Here is a 14,182-nt window from a genome sequence, read left to right on the forward strand (position 1 = left end):
GCCATGTACCTCCTGTTACATCCACTGCACTTAAAACAGATTTAGAAAGGACAGAATTAATTACTACAGAGCAATTTCAGTCAGAACAAAAATTTAAGATGTGTGTAGGGTAGGTATGTAATTGATTCTTTCTCTGGAGTGTGTGTTCTATGGTGATTTGGATGCTATCACAAGAAAATTACTGTATTTTGGATCTTCATTCCAAAGTGCTCTTACAGTTCTCTTTCTGAAGTTCAGCAATCTTGCTAGAAAACAAATTAAAACTTACATGTTTGTTTGATGCATTTTACCTCAAGTAAAACTAGTTCATAGAGCACAGAAAAAGCCTCTATAACATCAAAATTTTGATTTAAATCTATTAATCTGAATCAAAACTTGCTCAAATGGTCCAGGACACCTTTTTCATTACAAAAAATAGTGTTTCAAAACAAACAAAACCCTCCAAAAACCTTAAGACTACCTATTGTTATAAGCCAAAACCTGCAAAGGTTGGATTGCAAACTTGTGCCAGGATTATAAACAGAATGGAAGGACTTGGGTGTGAAAAGCACAGAAAGAAATTTTTATGCATCTTCCGAGTTTGTTATGAAAACTCTTCTCCTCAGGGTGACAGACACCAACAATGTTAAGAAGGAACTATGGTACGTGTCTTAGTGACAGAAGGTTAAGTTACACTACTTGTGTCCTGTTGCCTAAGAGAGTTGGTTTTAGCACAAGAAACCCGCTTGCCATTACAGTAACCCTCCATGGAGGCGAACTGGCCTGGACAGCGTTTCTTCTGTCAAGAAGAAACTTGACAGAAATTCAGCCGTCGAGATTCTGACACAAGCAGCCTTAGGCTCAGGTGCAAAGTTTCTAATTCCCCCTTCCTAGGATCTCCTTGCGCCTCAACCTCTTGGTTCTTTTGCACTTGCAAAATCATAACCTCGCTGCTTTTTAAGAAGGGAATACAAGACACAATAAAAGGAGGGAAATCAAGATACAATGTTTCCAAAATAAAGCAGCAGTGTTTCTTTCTGGAGGAAAAAAAGTAATTAAAATCCTTTCAGGTGCTGTAACACACTACAAAGAAACAAAAAGACAGTCACATCCCCTGTATCGCTCTTCCTTACAGGTCAGGTAAAACCAGAGTATCCTACAGCAATAATCAGAAGAACAGAGGTTGTCTTGTGAATTTTACTGGTTTACTCTGCAAAACAACAGTATTAACGTGTGGGTTTCATTTAATAGAACGTCTTTCTAGCAAGTCTAAACATAAAGGATCATCTCCCCTGCAATATTTCTCCTTTACACAAGTTTTGTAATTGTTTCCTATACCTATTCTATGCTGCTTTAACAATTTTCCTGACAAAGAAATCACCAAGTATTTCCATCACGACCAACTCGTGAATACTGGTCAACCCTAAAATCCCAAAATCCCAGATTTAGTTGCAGCCAGATCACAAGTTTAATTATCTTACATTTAAGCATGGATGATTAAGACGACTGTGTATATGAGTGGAAAATCTGAAGATGTATTTCAGCACCTGACTTAAAGCAGTTATGATATGGCAACACTTTTCAAAAGATTACTTTCATGCTATCTTAGCAGAAGTACAGCAGACAGATCAGCACACGGGCTTACCATCTTCACCGACCACTGCACAGTTCATTTGAAAACAGAAAGAAACGGGAAATTATTCACGTGCAACGACTAGTTACTAAAATAATTAATGCCTAAAAAATCTATCTTTAAAATATTACTTAAGGATTAAGATTTCAATTTATAAAAAACGCATTTTACTATGAACATAAGAAAAGCAAAATACAATAATCAGAAGTGCAATTCTGCTTTAAAAGTTACTGATTTTAAAAATTACTAGGTGATAACGGGTAGTTTAACTCATGAAATACTAATACACAACTTCATGAAACTACTTTTGAATGTCAGTGTTTTGAATAATATGCTAAATAACTTCTATCGTAGGAGAAGAAACACACAGCCAACTGCACAAAATAGCAGAATTTGATGATGATGAAAGACTGGTCAGCCATATGCAAATAATTTGTTAAATCCACTACTGTCACTTTTACAAACATAATTTTTACAATGTATTTACTTCACTATCACGGTAGCACAACAATAAACAAAGATCTTTTTCAAGTTTAGAAGTCAGTAATTCTACTTTCTGAAAACAGCATTTGGGTTATTGCTGCTATCCTAGAAATATTTTAGTCCAGATAAAACCAATGACATTTAAAGAGTAAAGACTTTATCCTTAGGGGAAGCAAATAAAACATGGGATGCCAGGTGTTGTATCTTGGGTTTGACATCCACAGCCTTCTCAAGATCTACCATGCTTTCAGTGACTTCAGATAACCGTTTCCAGAGAAACATCAAGCAATTTAGAAGACAGGTACCTCCAATGTAATTTATGACCCTCAGCAATCATTAAGGCTGTTGACTGGGGCACACACACAAAATTAGGATATTTCCAGCAATAAGAAAAGTAAAGCACCTTCACAAACGATACCGTGGTAGAAACCCCAGTGAAGTCCACAGACGTAAAATGGCTACAGAACAAACTTCTTGTTCCCTTTAGAAAGGGTCTTCCAAGAAAACACAGGTAAGGTTTACCTGTCACTGTTGATGATGCATCTATTTATTTATCAAGTGGCATTAAGCAAAGACCTCTCATAAGCACTAACACTACCTGGAAATGCTGAGATTTCAACAGACAATAAGCAGCATGTGATAGCAGTGCTAACACAGCAAGTTACACCTGCCCGTACTTAAAGCCTTTTTTCAATAACCGATTCTACAGCTGCTGCCACCTTCAGCGCACGTCACGGTAAGCAGATGCAATGCATGAAGTGCAGGGCAGCCTGGTTTTGTGACCTCCAGTGCCTTGAGTGAAATCTTGTATGGGGCACATAAAACAGGATGTCCAGCATGCTTACTGCCCGATAGATGCCAGCTCAGGGATACACCTTGGCAGAAGCAGAAGCTAATTAATACCATTTGGTAGTTCTGCATGTCAATATCATTTGGACATCATTTTCCAGGGACAAAACTGTGGAAACCAGCATCATGTACTAGCAGCTACTAAGCACTGAATCAAGATAGACGCTAAATATAAGACTGGTAAGATGATAAAACCCCAAAGCTATTAAAATTGAAGTATATATTTAAGTTGAAAAGGCACTTAATATGTGATAATATGTTGTCCTAAAATGCTTGCGAGGGATTTCAAAATATATAAAAATTAAATGTTCATCCTTAAGATTTACAGAGCTTAACTTTAATACTGTGAGATATCCAAGTTAATCTAGATTTGTAGGGCACTAGTGATCCTTGCTAATTTTAGGCAATATTATTTTATATTAAATTCATTCACTTTTACAATGTGAACAGTGAACTGTAAGAATAGAAAAAATAAATAAGAATATGGTTTCATTTTCCATTAGCACTCTGTAGTTGTTAGATGATCTTTTGCTTCAGTAACAGGTTCTAGAACTACTGATACTACAAGGTGTTGATTGTGAGCCAGGAGTTGATACATTCAGTGAGCAACAAAAAGGAGGTGTAACCAAGACCTGTGGCACTTCGACAACCATCTAATCCAGTCAGTTCCTCACCCAGTACTAAAGAAGGAACATTATCTTCATAACCAGAACAAATTATGATGTAAGTGACTCAGAAGGGGAAAAGAAAACCTGTCCTCCTAAATAGAGCACAAGAATTTTTTAAAAAAAAAAAAATAATTATGGTGATGGTAGAAAGGGTGTTTCCAAGATATCTGGAAGCCTGAAATAAGATGCCACAATATGACTTAAAGATGTAAGTTCTAAGTGTAACTCATATTTCGGAATGACAGCAAGGGAACCTCTAAATCGTAACTTTACTGCAATATAACATTGCTGTACTTTGATCTCCCCATTATGTCAACAGCAGTCAACCATTCTTGATGCACATGAGACAGCAAGTCAATATTATTTACAAATATCAGAAAATTGTGAATTAGATATAATTAAATGCATCCAATTATCTCATTATCTGGATCGATAAATATCTTTAGAAGTACATAAACTGGGCAGCCTATGCTTCACCGATGTAAGAGGAAAGTGCCAGTACATTTATCACTAGTACTATAAATGTTGCTAGGAAACCACTTAACATTTCCCTTTTGTTGCTTTCCAAACAAATTCTGTTTGCAGAATATGCCACTATAAATTAGTAAACGAATTGATAAATCTCAGAAGGTGGCGTTTGGTAATAAATTTTCAATAATTTTACCCAAAAGAACCTTGGACAAACAAGAACAATTTATTAATCAGAAAATGCATTAAAATTGTAATGTTTCAGAAGTCAATATTTCGAAATCTGCAAGCACCATGTGCTATATAGCATTTGATGTACAAAAGAAATGAAATTTCTCCCTTTTCAGTTCAGTGTCTTGTAATCAACTACTACTATTTAAATTAAAAGTCAGCAAATAAAGACATCCGATTTGTTAAGATTTTTTTGTTGTGACTATATACCCAATGATAAATTACTGCAAAAATGTTACATGATGGTAGGAAAACATTTGTGAATGTGAACAACAATGAAGAAAGGTATCAAACACATGCTGAGCACCCTCTTTATAACACCTTGCTTTTAGGCACAAGCATTTGAAATGCCATGAAGAGTCCTGTCTTCTTTTTTTTTTTTTTTTAACCGGTGGGTAACTTCTGTACACTGTGAAACAAAGTATCCTAAAAGTGACCTTACAGCTGAAGTGTTACTTTTAACAAAGTAAGCCTTATAATGAGGGTGAAGAGCATTAGAAAAGCCACATCACAAACACACTGTTCATAGCCCATCATGCATTTCAACTTGTTATCAAACTTACCCCTCTTTTGAGGCTTCTGAAAGAAGGAATTCTGGGCTTCCCTGTTTTTATGTCACTCATGCAATAATGCACTGGTTCAATGGAGAATATGGGATACTGGGACCCATTAGGAGTACTGGATGTGTATAAACTAGTAGGGGTTAGGGGTGGGGATTGTGGCTAATGTGGAAATAAAGAAAGCAATAAATAAGCCAAATGTTCAAAAGTGATTTTAAAATGAAAATTCTGTCTTACAAAAATAAAATTTCCATCCAACACAGAAACAGCTTGTAACGTTCCAGACACATTTATACTACAACTGTATTGGTTTTAAAGGTTTCTGTCATTAATTAATCTTCAGAGTTACAGGTTGCTGCAGAGAATGAAGGAATACGCAAAAAAGCTTTAGACTCAACACTTCCTCAAGATCCTAACGAGATCGCAAAGTTGCTTGTCTCTTTTATTAAAACACAAAGTTCTGCTGTAACTAACAGCCATTCTGGAAGCCTGTGCATTCCTGCACTGTTTCTTCCTACACCCTACCAGGTGTGCTAAAATAAAAATATTAGGTACATCTGTGGAGAATGAATAAAACAAAAAGTATACTCCATCTCTGTAGTCAAGCTGGACTGACACCATGGCTGCGTGGCATTAACGTCATCAGGAGAACTCCCTCCACTTCCTTCCTCCCCTTTTTAAAAATTGCTTCTCTCATTTTTTGGGGGTCTCTGATTTTTTCCCAGTTCAATTTTTCGGTACTATTTCCTCTACTGCACAACTCATTCCCTTTCCAAAAGACTTTTCTGTCTTTCACAACACCAAAAATAGTAAATGCCTATCTGGAAGTCAAGACCAGCCACAGATTCAGCTAAATGAAAGCCCGAAGGCCACCATGAATACCCCAGCTACAATAAATCAGCATTATTTTTATATTAGCAAATTTAAGATTATCTTTTAAAATCGGTAAAGAATATTTGGAATTAAATATGTATCTCCTGATAAGTATGTGGCTCCCAGCTGCTGTTTTGTAGAGTACCCCCCCATCCTCCCTAAAAACAGGTGAAAAAAAGGGTCATAATCTTCCATTTCCTCAAGGTCCTTAAGGGAGACATGTAGCATGTATACACACATGTGATATCTGTAATTCTATACAGTAAACAGTAGGGCCGACTCTGAATGCTACATAAAAAAGTGAATGAACTGGGGAGAAGGAAGAGTAGGGGAAGTCCTGTCAGCTTTCTTCAGCTGTCGTCATACTAGGGGATTTCTTCAAACCACAGTAAATGCCAAGGTCCAGATTGAAAACCAATGCAGATTTTCATAGCTTCCCTCTCCAAAATTCTTGGCAAGATGTCTTGTCAAACTGGTAATCGCGATCTAGTTTCAGAACAGGCTGAATCTCATCCACCTCTGCAGCCAAACGCAATAAATATGCTAATGAAATAATGTATTTAAACTATTATCAATCATTATACTGCATGAAAAGTAAACAGTCACTTTTTATTTTAACACACAGCTGCAATTACATAGTATACTGAGGAGGGAATAAAGAATCAGCTATATCCTTTCTTTCTGTAAAGGTCTGCTTTCTTGGAATACTATCAAGTGGAAAGTAAGTCCTACCACTAGCAAGCTTTAAGAATAGTTTCCTATAATAAATGGCAGAAACTGACTTGGAGCACTAAAATAACCTCAGAAATTTGTGGGAATCATTACAATGACTCATTGATATGCTCCAATACTAAATAAATACTAAGCATAAAAATTAAATATGTATATGCTTCATTATTCATTTAGATAGCTAATGCATGTATTGATAATCTTTTTCGTTGATCTATGAAGCCATCTTGCACAGAAAGTGTTAACTGATAATAATACAAGAAAGGAGTAATTTCTCTGCTTACAATTTTTTCTTGAGCATAGGACTATATTTTCCTATGTCATAATAATATTTCTTCTGGGACATTTACCTGTATGGAGCTTCAACAGCATGTTTTATCAATGAGGCATTAGAAATTTTTCATGTTTTAAGGCAAATCTCAGAAGTTTTCAAAATTAGCAGCAGGTGTAACAAAGAATCTATGTAACGCTCCTATATATAAACATCCACAAAATGTGACATTTGGAAGGGGGTTGGCTCTTTGTAGTACAGCAGAGAGATCTGAAGTCTGCCTGAATCCAAAGCATACTCCCCCCTCCCCTTATTTTTACATGCACAACTAGCACCTTTTCTATGCAACTGCAAGAACCCTTTACAGAAACATAAACATTACAGAAACGGGAAGCTACTTCTCCCAAATAACTATTAAGAACATTCCCAGACACAGATCACTAGAAGAAAAATTGGAAAACTTCCCGCAATGAGAACTTGATTTTTAATACAGAAAGTATCCAATCCTACTCAAACCTTCAGATCTCCTTTACATTTATTTTAAAAGAGTGGCAGGGAAGGGGTAGGTTATTTTAAAATAAATAAAGCGCTGCTTCCATGCACTCTAAATCTTCACATTTTGATTTTCCAAATAGTAATTTCTTAATTGTTACCTTTGGCTTCTTTCCAAACAGCCACAGCTTTCCTTTAGCCTTGCCCACTGTAGTTTTTGAATCAATTCTCATTCCTTCCTGCTTTGGTGTACTGATGGTTCCATCAGAGATAGTTCTGTAAATATTCTGACTGTAATCTTCAAATGGAAAATCTCCAGGAGGTTCAAAACCGGATTTGAAGCAGTCTATCACTAGCTGAGAGTCCTAAACATAGGACATTAAGGAGTTTAAAAAGCAAACCAAGCAAAACCTTCAAGAACCAGAGACAGAAAAACACACAAACACAAATTTTCCCTTTAATTGCAGAGAGGCACAGATGGGAAGCAGGAGAGCACTCGGGATGCATGCTTTTGGACAGATGCAGTTAAGATAATGTATGGTTTTTTCTCAGCAGTGTTAACTGTGAGCGTAAGTCAAAGCATACCCTGCTATTCAGAATCCAGCAAATACTCCCCAAGGGTCATCACAAATTTAAAACGAGACATGATGTAGGACCAAACTACTACTACACCTTCTAATCCTTCACCGTGAGCACTGAAACAAAGATAAAACTAAGAAACCAGATGTAGTAAGATGTAGTAAGGAAGAACCCATATTAGAAAGAATAAGAAAGAAGCATAAATAGCTGCAAACATGACATAGAATGGTATTTTTGTTAACTGAACATCTTTTACATCATTTAATGCTACACACTGGAGAAAACACCAGCCATGCTGGTATTCCAGGATGTTTCAGCACAATGAGAACAATGTGTCCAAAATCACGTACAGGGAGAAAGCGTCAAGATCTTCAGATAATAAGAAAGCAAACAGACACAGAAGAGAACAGACACCGAAAGTGGACGTGACCATTTAGGCGAAAACTGAAGTCACAACACTTTTGAAGCAGACAAATATTTGACAACAGAAAGATAATGTACAGGTTTAAGTCCGTCTTTCCTCTCTCCACAGCTTCCATATCAGCTAAACTGCTCATGCACATTTAAATTGCTCAGTTCTACTTACTCTATGTTCATCAACTGATTTTGCTGCAAGGATCATCCCTTCTAAACATTTAGAGATAATTGGAATAACCTTGCGCTCAGAGTCAGCAAAGCCTTTGTAGCATTCACTGAGTTTGATAGTCCTTCTTTCATCCATTTCTTGAAGTTGCTGCAAGCATAAAGATAAAATAAAGCTTTTATTTGCAATTTTTTTCCCTTGATCCTGATGTATACAGTTATTGTGGTTACCACAGTGTAGTACAGAATTACTGTGCTTTCCCAGTATTTTTATTTTCTTAACAAAACAGAATGTAATTTAAATAATCAAGTCCTTTCAGACATAGACTTAAGAAGCCCAGAACAGTAATTACGAAACATTGATACTCTCCGATTTTTAAAAATTATGTAAAGGGTTGGGCTTTCATTTCCTTATTCCTTTTTAAAGCATGTGTACAGTGTCTACAGCCACCTGTTTAGTTTAAAATATGTTTCATGCAAAAATGAAAACTATAGTAAAGAAATTCTAGTAATTTCTGTATCTCCTCACTCTCTCCTTCTAGTTCCAAATAATTTTTCTCTGGTGATAAGTATCTCTATCTTGCTTCTATTTTTATACTTTCCAAAAAATACCAATGATTAAAAATTAGGAAAAATTAAAAATATTACAATTCTATACTGTTTAGACATGCTGTCTCATTTGAAATACAAACCATTTCCTTTAGAAGTGTGCAAGAAAACAGAGAAAAGAATACCATTACATAAGATTTGTAATAGAAATCTACTGGAACACAACAAAAAGAAAAAATTAGAGAGAAATACTATTAAGATAATAACCCTGGACCTGTCACCTAATTGAAGGTTGAAAAAAAAACCCCAAAAGAATAAAAAGCAGTATCACATACATCAACAGGTTATCAAAAACAGGATGAGAAGTTGGATCTTTCCTATGTCTACTCTTAACAAAGACAGATGTCCTAAACAGCATCTCGTTTCATCTCTCTGAAACAAAGCAACAACCTAGTCACGCTAAATTCCTCTCCCAAGGTTCTCCCATAGAATGTTAACAATTACTTGCAAGGAAATAATAAAAACGTAGTCCCAAGAGAAAGCAAGACTAGGACTTTCTGCTCTTACTGGAGATTTCAAAAACCATTAAGTAATATCTTAAAATGATAATGGATTTTAACCCTAGAGAAATAAAGGTAAACCAGAACTCTGGCCCAAGCTACAAACACTGAACTGTTTCTGACTGCAGTTCCCCCATCAGTGTGCTCATGTCAGACCCACTGTGGTGCTGCTTAGTTAGAATAACAGAAAATTCTTTAGTAACCCAACTCAACTTTCTCCTGTGAATCCCAGACCTTCTAATTTTGAAAAAGATGAACTCCCTTGTGCTTCTGGAAAATACCAAGCACTCTGAAACTGGTATACCTTCAAATAAAGTCACCGTTCCACTTCCCATTTCCTCACTCATGTCTCAGAACCAGTCTCTACAGTCACAGCATTCTCCCAAACAGCCAACACACTACCAAACTCTCCCTCACCTGATGTGCTCTCCGCCCCCCCCCCCCCCCCCCCCCCATCTAATTTTGCAAAGCCTCTCTGGTTTTGAAAGAATCTTAAAAAAAAAAAAAGTCTTCATCATTACATGAAGCACCTTGAGAAATCCCCTTTTTTAGATGTGAAGTATTTTTACACAATATATTTATTGAAGTCTAATTTGACCTTTAACTTTTTTATTATTGCAGCGTTTTCTGTGGATTGCTGGCAATATTGACGAAGCAATGAGCAATGGGGAGGGAGGACTTCTGCCTCCAATCCACCCATTTCATACCTGTACACGAGGTACATTAAACCACACAGTCAGCATTAGCTGTATGCTTTCCTTCAGCTCTGCCAGAGTCAAAGCATTCACACACACACACACACACACACAAATATCAAGAGGACTAGTGATCAAACTTTATTAGAATGATTGTTTTAAATCTCCAGATGTCCCCTATGTTTCTTTTGCTATACTTCTTCAGCAATATTTAAACAAAGACTCTATGTAACATAAAATCTTCACAGGAAATGCAACAGAGTATTTTCATTACAAGCCTAAGCATAATTACTATAAGCAGTAAATCTCATGATAAAATGCAGGTTGTATCAAGATTACACTAATTTCTTGATAAAATTACCCACTAAAGACCCCAAAATGAAGTTTTAAATTTTAAAACCTACTTCTCCCTTAGAAAAAGATCAGACATACTTTATCTGTTAGTTATTTTACCTTATAAATCTGAGGAATGACAATGTAGTAGTGTTTGTGCTGTTCCCCATTAAAATTCTGTAGTTGTGCAGCATATTCATTTTTGTTTTCATCAGCCATATGCGTGCGCAGGTTTAACTGCTGCTTAGCCTAGTAAAAAAGCATTCTCAGTTCAAACATGTCTTGTGCTTTTCAATGACATACAGCATTATTTTATTTTACCAACGATGCAAAAACAATACAAGTCATCAAAACTGACATCCTTATAACTGAAGTAAAAAGTGTGTCAGACTTCATATATACTGGCAGTCTATAGACCTGATTTGTCGTATACAGAGCAACAATCATTTTAGCTCCCTTAGCCACATTGCTTAAATGCATATCCTAAAACACAGAAATGACTGTACACGTATACCACAAGATACCAAACACCAGTAAGCCTGTTTAAGGTAGTCATCATCTCCACAGCGTCATCTTGAGAGTAATGAAGCATACTCCCTCTCTGTGTTTTAGATTTTACTGTTAACTCTGATTTTGCACATAATAAGCAAGCATATTTTATACTCAAAGAATGTTGTTCCAGCACTGATGATAACCATGCAAATATTTCATATGATAAAAAGAGTAATGAAAGAAATGGCACTGCTTTTACCTTCTCAACATCAGCCTTTGTAGCATTAGTGTCGTTGTCCAGTCTTTCGTAGCTTTGCTGTGCCTTCTCTGCCTCTCTGCATTCTCTCTCAAATTTCTTTTTGCTCTACAAAAGCCACAAACTTACTGCTTCAACAGCCATTATCTCCTTTTGGTTTTGTACAGTAATTTTGAATTCTAAATATCAAAGCATCCATTTAAATATCTGAAATTCACTCAATACCTTTCAGTAAGTACACTGTTCTCACAGCAACTAAATCTCAAAAAAATTTCAACTTTTCTACTTAAAATTTATTTCCCTGAAGTACCAGCAAGGAAACAACTCTTAATTGTGCTATAAAATATCAGATCATCAAAATACAAAATAACCTATTACAAAGATCTGCAGTAAATTATGAACAGACAAGCTCACTTTCTAGCATGACTTCAATAGCCTAAATAAAAGTTAGGGGGCATAAAATTTAATCCTGGACTTGTACGAGTAGAATTTTCAAGTTCCCTTCTTCAGTGATCAATTTTAATAGCATGAATTCAACTAAATTATTTTGAAGGCAGTCTGAATGATTTGGCTCCACTACCGAGATCTGAGCATATCCATCCATCATCATCAGTATTTCTATCAACTGGCGCAGCTGTAAGCAGCACAGACAACACTATTCAATGCACTTGATGTTCAATACATCTGTCTGTTGTCAAGACAACAGCTGTAGAAATTACTGTTGCAGCTCAAAAAGTTAGTACCTCTAGAGACAAAGTGGCAACTGACATTGTGTGAGCACTGCTCTCCTGAGCAGTGTAAAGTCAGGCAAATGGTGGTTAATGTGTCAAGTAAATGCAGCGCACGTAACACAACTAATTGTTTGAGGTGAAGTCTGGGAGTTATCTTGGTGAAGGCTGATAGCATCTAAAACTCCCACATCTGCTTCTACACTGATCCTCTGACCACGGATTAAACTCTTACATGTGACACTGAAGCAAGACATTGCTTATCTGGGTCCACGACAACAAAACAGAAATTCACCTCTCCTGTACTGCTTCACAGTACCTTGGATCAAAGATGTAATAAATTTCTGAGACAAACCCAACAGAATATCAGAATGCATCTTGAACATACTTGGTTGAGTTTTGTATTTTCTCTCCTTTAAAAGCATGTCTCTCAAGAAAAAGGTGCTTATAATCTATTCTAGAGACATTCACTTCTGCATTTCTCTGTTAAAAAGAAATTCTACCTCCTGAAAGTAGAATAGTCTATAGCGGTATTCTTGAACAAACACCATGTAACAAGCCCTCAAACTCAAGTTAAATACAGTGACGTAAGATTTCATCTTCATATAAGCAGTCATTATTAACTACTCCCTAAACAAAAAACAGCCCACAGACAAGCAACCAAGAAGGCTGTAACCTATGTTAAAAATAGGTTCCTCTACACTGGATAAAAGCCAAGGCTTCAGCCAAACATACACACAGAAGCTGTTTACAGCTATTTTTTTTTAAATAGGGAACTACAAATACATTGAACTGCATTTTGGATGTTACCAAGTTTGATTTGGATATTCAGTAATATAGTTAAATATTAAAGTGTAAGCAAGACAGATGACAGCAGTTTCACTTACAAACTGTGTATCATTGACAGGAAAAAAACCCAAAACACAAACTCACATTATCCATCTGTTTCCAGCACATGTCCAGATACTGTTGAGCCTTTCGCCCTTCTTGAAGATGCTAAAAACACAACAAATAAGTTTAATTTACGTATATTCTTAGCAGTGCTACAATTAGTTAGTCCCTGCTCCAGTTGATACACTATAATGTGCACTATTTCCCACAAGTTACCAGTACTCTTTGGAACACACTACTCCATCATATAAGAACAGTACCACAGATGAAAATTACACTGGAAAAAAAGTTACTAGTAAGCACTATCTCCCAAGATTCTAATTTTTAGGTTTAATAACTGTAGTAAACCAGTACATTAAAATATAGAGTAACTTTAAATATGTTTTATAAATGTGTTACGAAACCCACATATTGCCAAGTTCATTAAATTGGGTAAATACATCAATTTGTTGAAAGGCACATCCATTTTGATATCCTATTATCAAATCAAAATATAGGAATTACCATTTTTCTCTCCGTTTTTAGATCATGAGAGTATCTCATCAATTCTCCGTACACTCTGTGTCCCATTTCTTCTGCAACTACTTCTCGTTGTCCTGCATAGTCATTCAGCTCATTAAGGATGTTAAAAAAGGCAATACACGAAGTAAACCTGACAGAAAGCACACACACACAAACATACATATCATAAAAGTGAGACTGTTTTTTTTAATGAACTTCTTTTAGTACAGTCTGTACTCCTAATTACATAAATAAATAAACCAACCCATACATATTTTACAATAAACCTTATCTTTATGCTAATTGAATTATAGTAGAAATGCCAAGTTGGGAAAGCCTATGTTAAAGCCTAGCATGTACTATATGTTGCAATGTCTCTTTCAAACACATTTTTTAAGAATATGGATTTTTGTGGATGGAAAAGAAAGAAGAATAATACTACCTGAAAAGCCCTGTAGTATAGTGGTATCTCCTAAGCTGCCAACTGAGAGGCCTGAGCTTGGGAACGGATACATACGTCCCTAGGCTCGGAGGCTGAACTTGCTGCAGAGATGATGTGCTGTGCTTGGTGGTCTTGAGGGTGGAACATGCCAATCATACCACTCATATGCATCCCGATGGATGATCTACAGAACAAGTTTGCTATCAGCTCTGGAGACAGCTGCCTGTTTGCCTGCCCACCTCTTGGCTGGAAGTAAGGTGCCACTATGGCTGGCACTAAAAAGGGGGGAAGAGGAGGGGCAAAGGGTAGAAAGTGTGTGTGGGAGGGAGGAAAGAAAA

At 36.3% G+C, this 14,182-nt stretch overlaps 1 protein-coding gene across 4 annotated transcripts in view; it reads right to left on the bottom strand.

Moving 5' to 3' along the window:
• FNBP1L (formin binding protein 1 like) overlaps positions 1-14,182 on the bottom strand; it is a 59,564-nt gene that overhangs the window by 6,205 nt on the left and 39,177 nt on the right. For 2 of the 4 annotated variants that reach the window (XM_055724919.1, XM_055724918.1), the window contains exons 4-9: positions 13,406-13,553; positions 12,944-13,006; positions 11,286-11,390; positions 10,655-10,783; positions 8,402-8,548; positions 7,398-7,601 (exon numbers count right to left, since the gene is read on the bottom strand). In XM_055724919.1, coding sequence (XP_055580894.1) covers positions 7,398-7,601; positions 8,402-8,548; positions 10,655-10,783; positions 11,286-11,390; positions 12,944-13,006; positions 13,406-13,553 — 796 coding nt within the window. Of the gene's footprint in view, positions 1-1,624; positions 1,640-4,874; positions 5,034-7,397; positions 7,602-8,401; positions 8,549-10,654; positions 10,784-11,285; positions 11,391-12,943; positions 13,007-13,405; positions 13,554-13,844; positions 14,120-14,182 lie in introns of all 4 variants that reach the window. The other 2 variants (XM_055724921.1, XM_055724920.1) reach the window with 2 other exon arrangements.

Source organism: Falco cherrug, chromosome 12 (assembly GCF_023634085.1).
Source record: "Falco cherrug isolate bFalChe1 chromosome 12, bFalChe1.pri, whole genome shotgun sequence".
NCBI lineage: Eukaryota > Metazoa > Chordata > Aves > Falconiformes > Falconidae > Falco > Falco cherrug.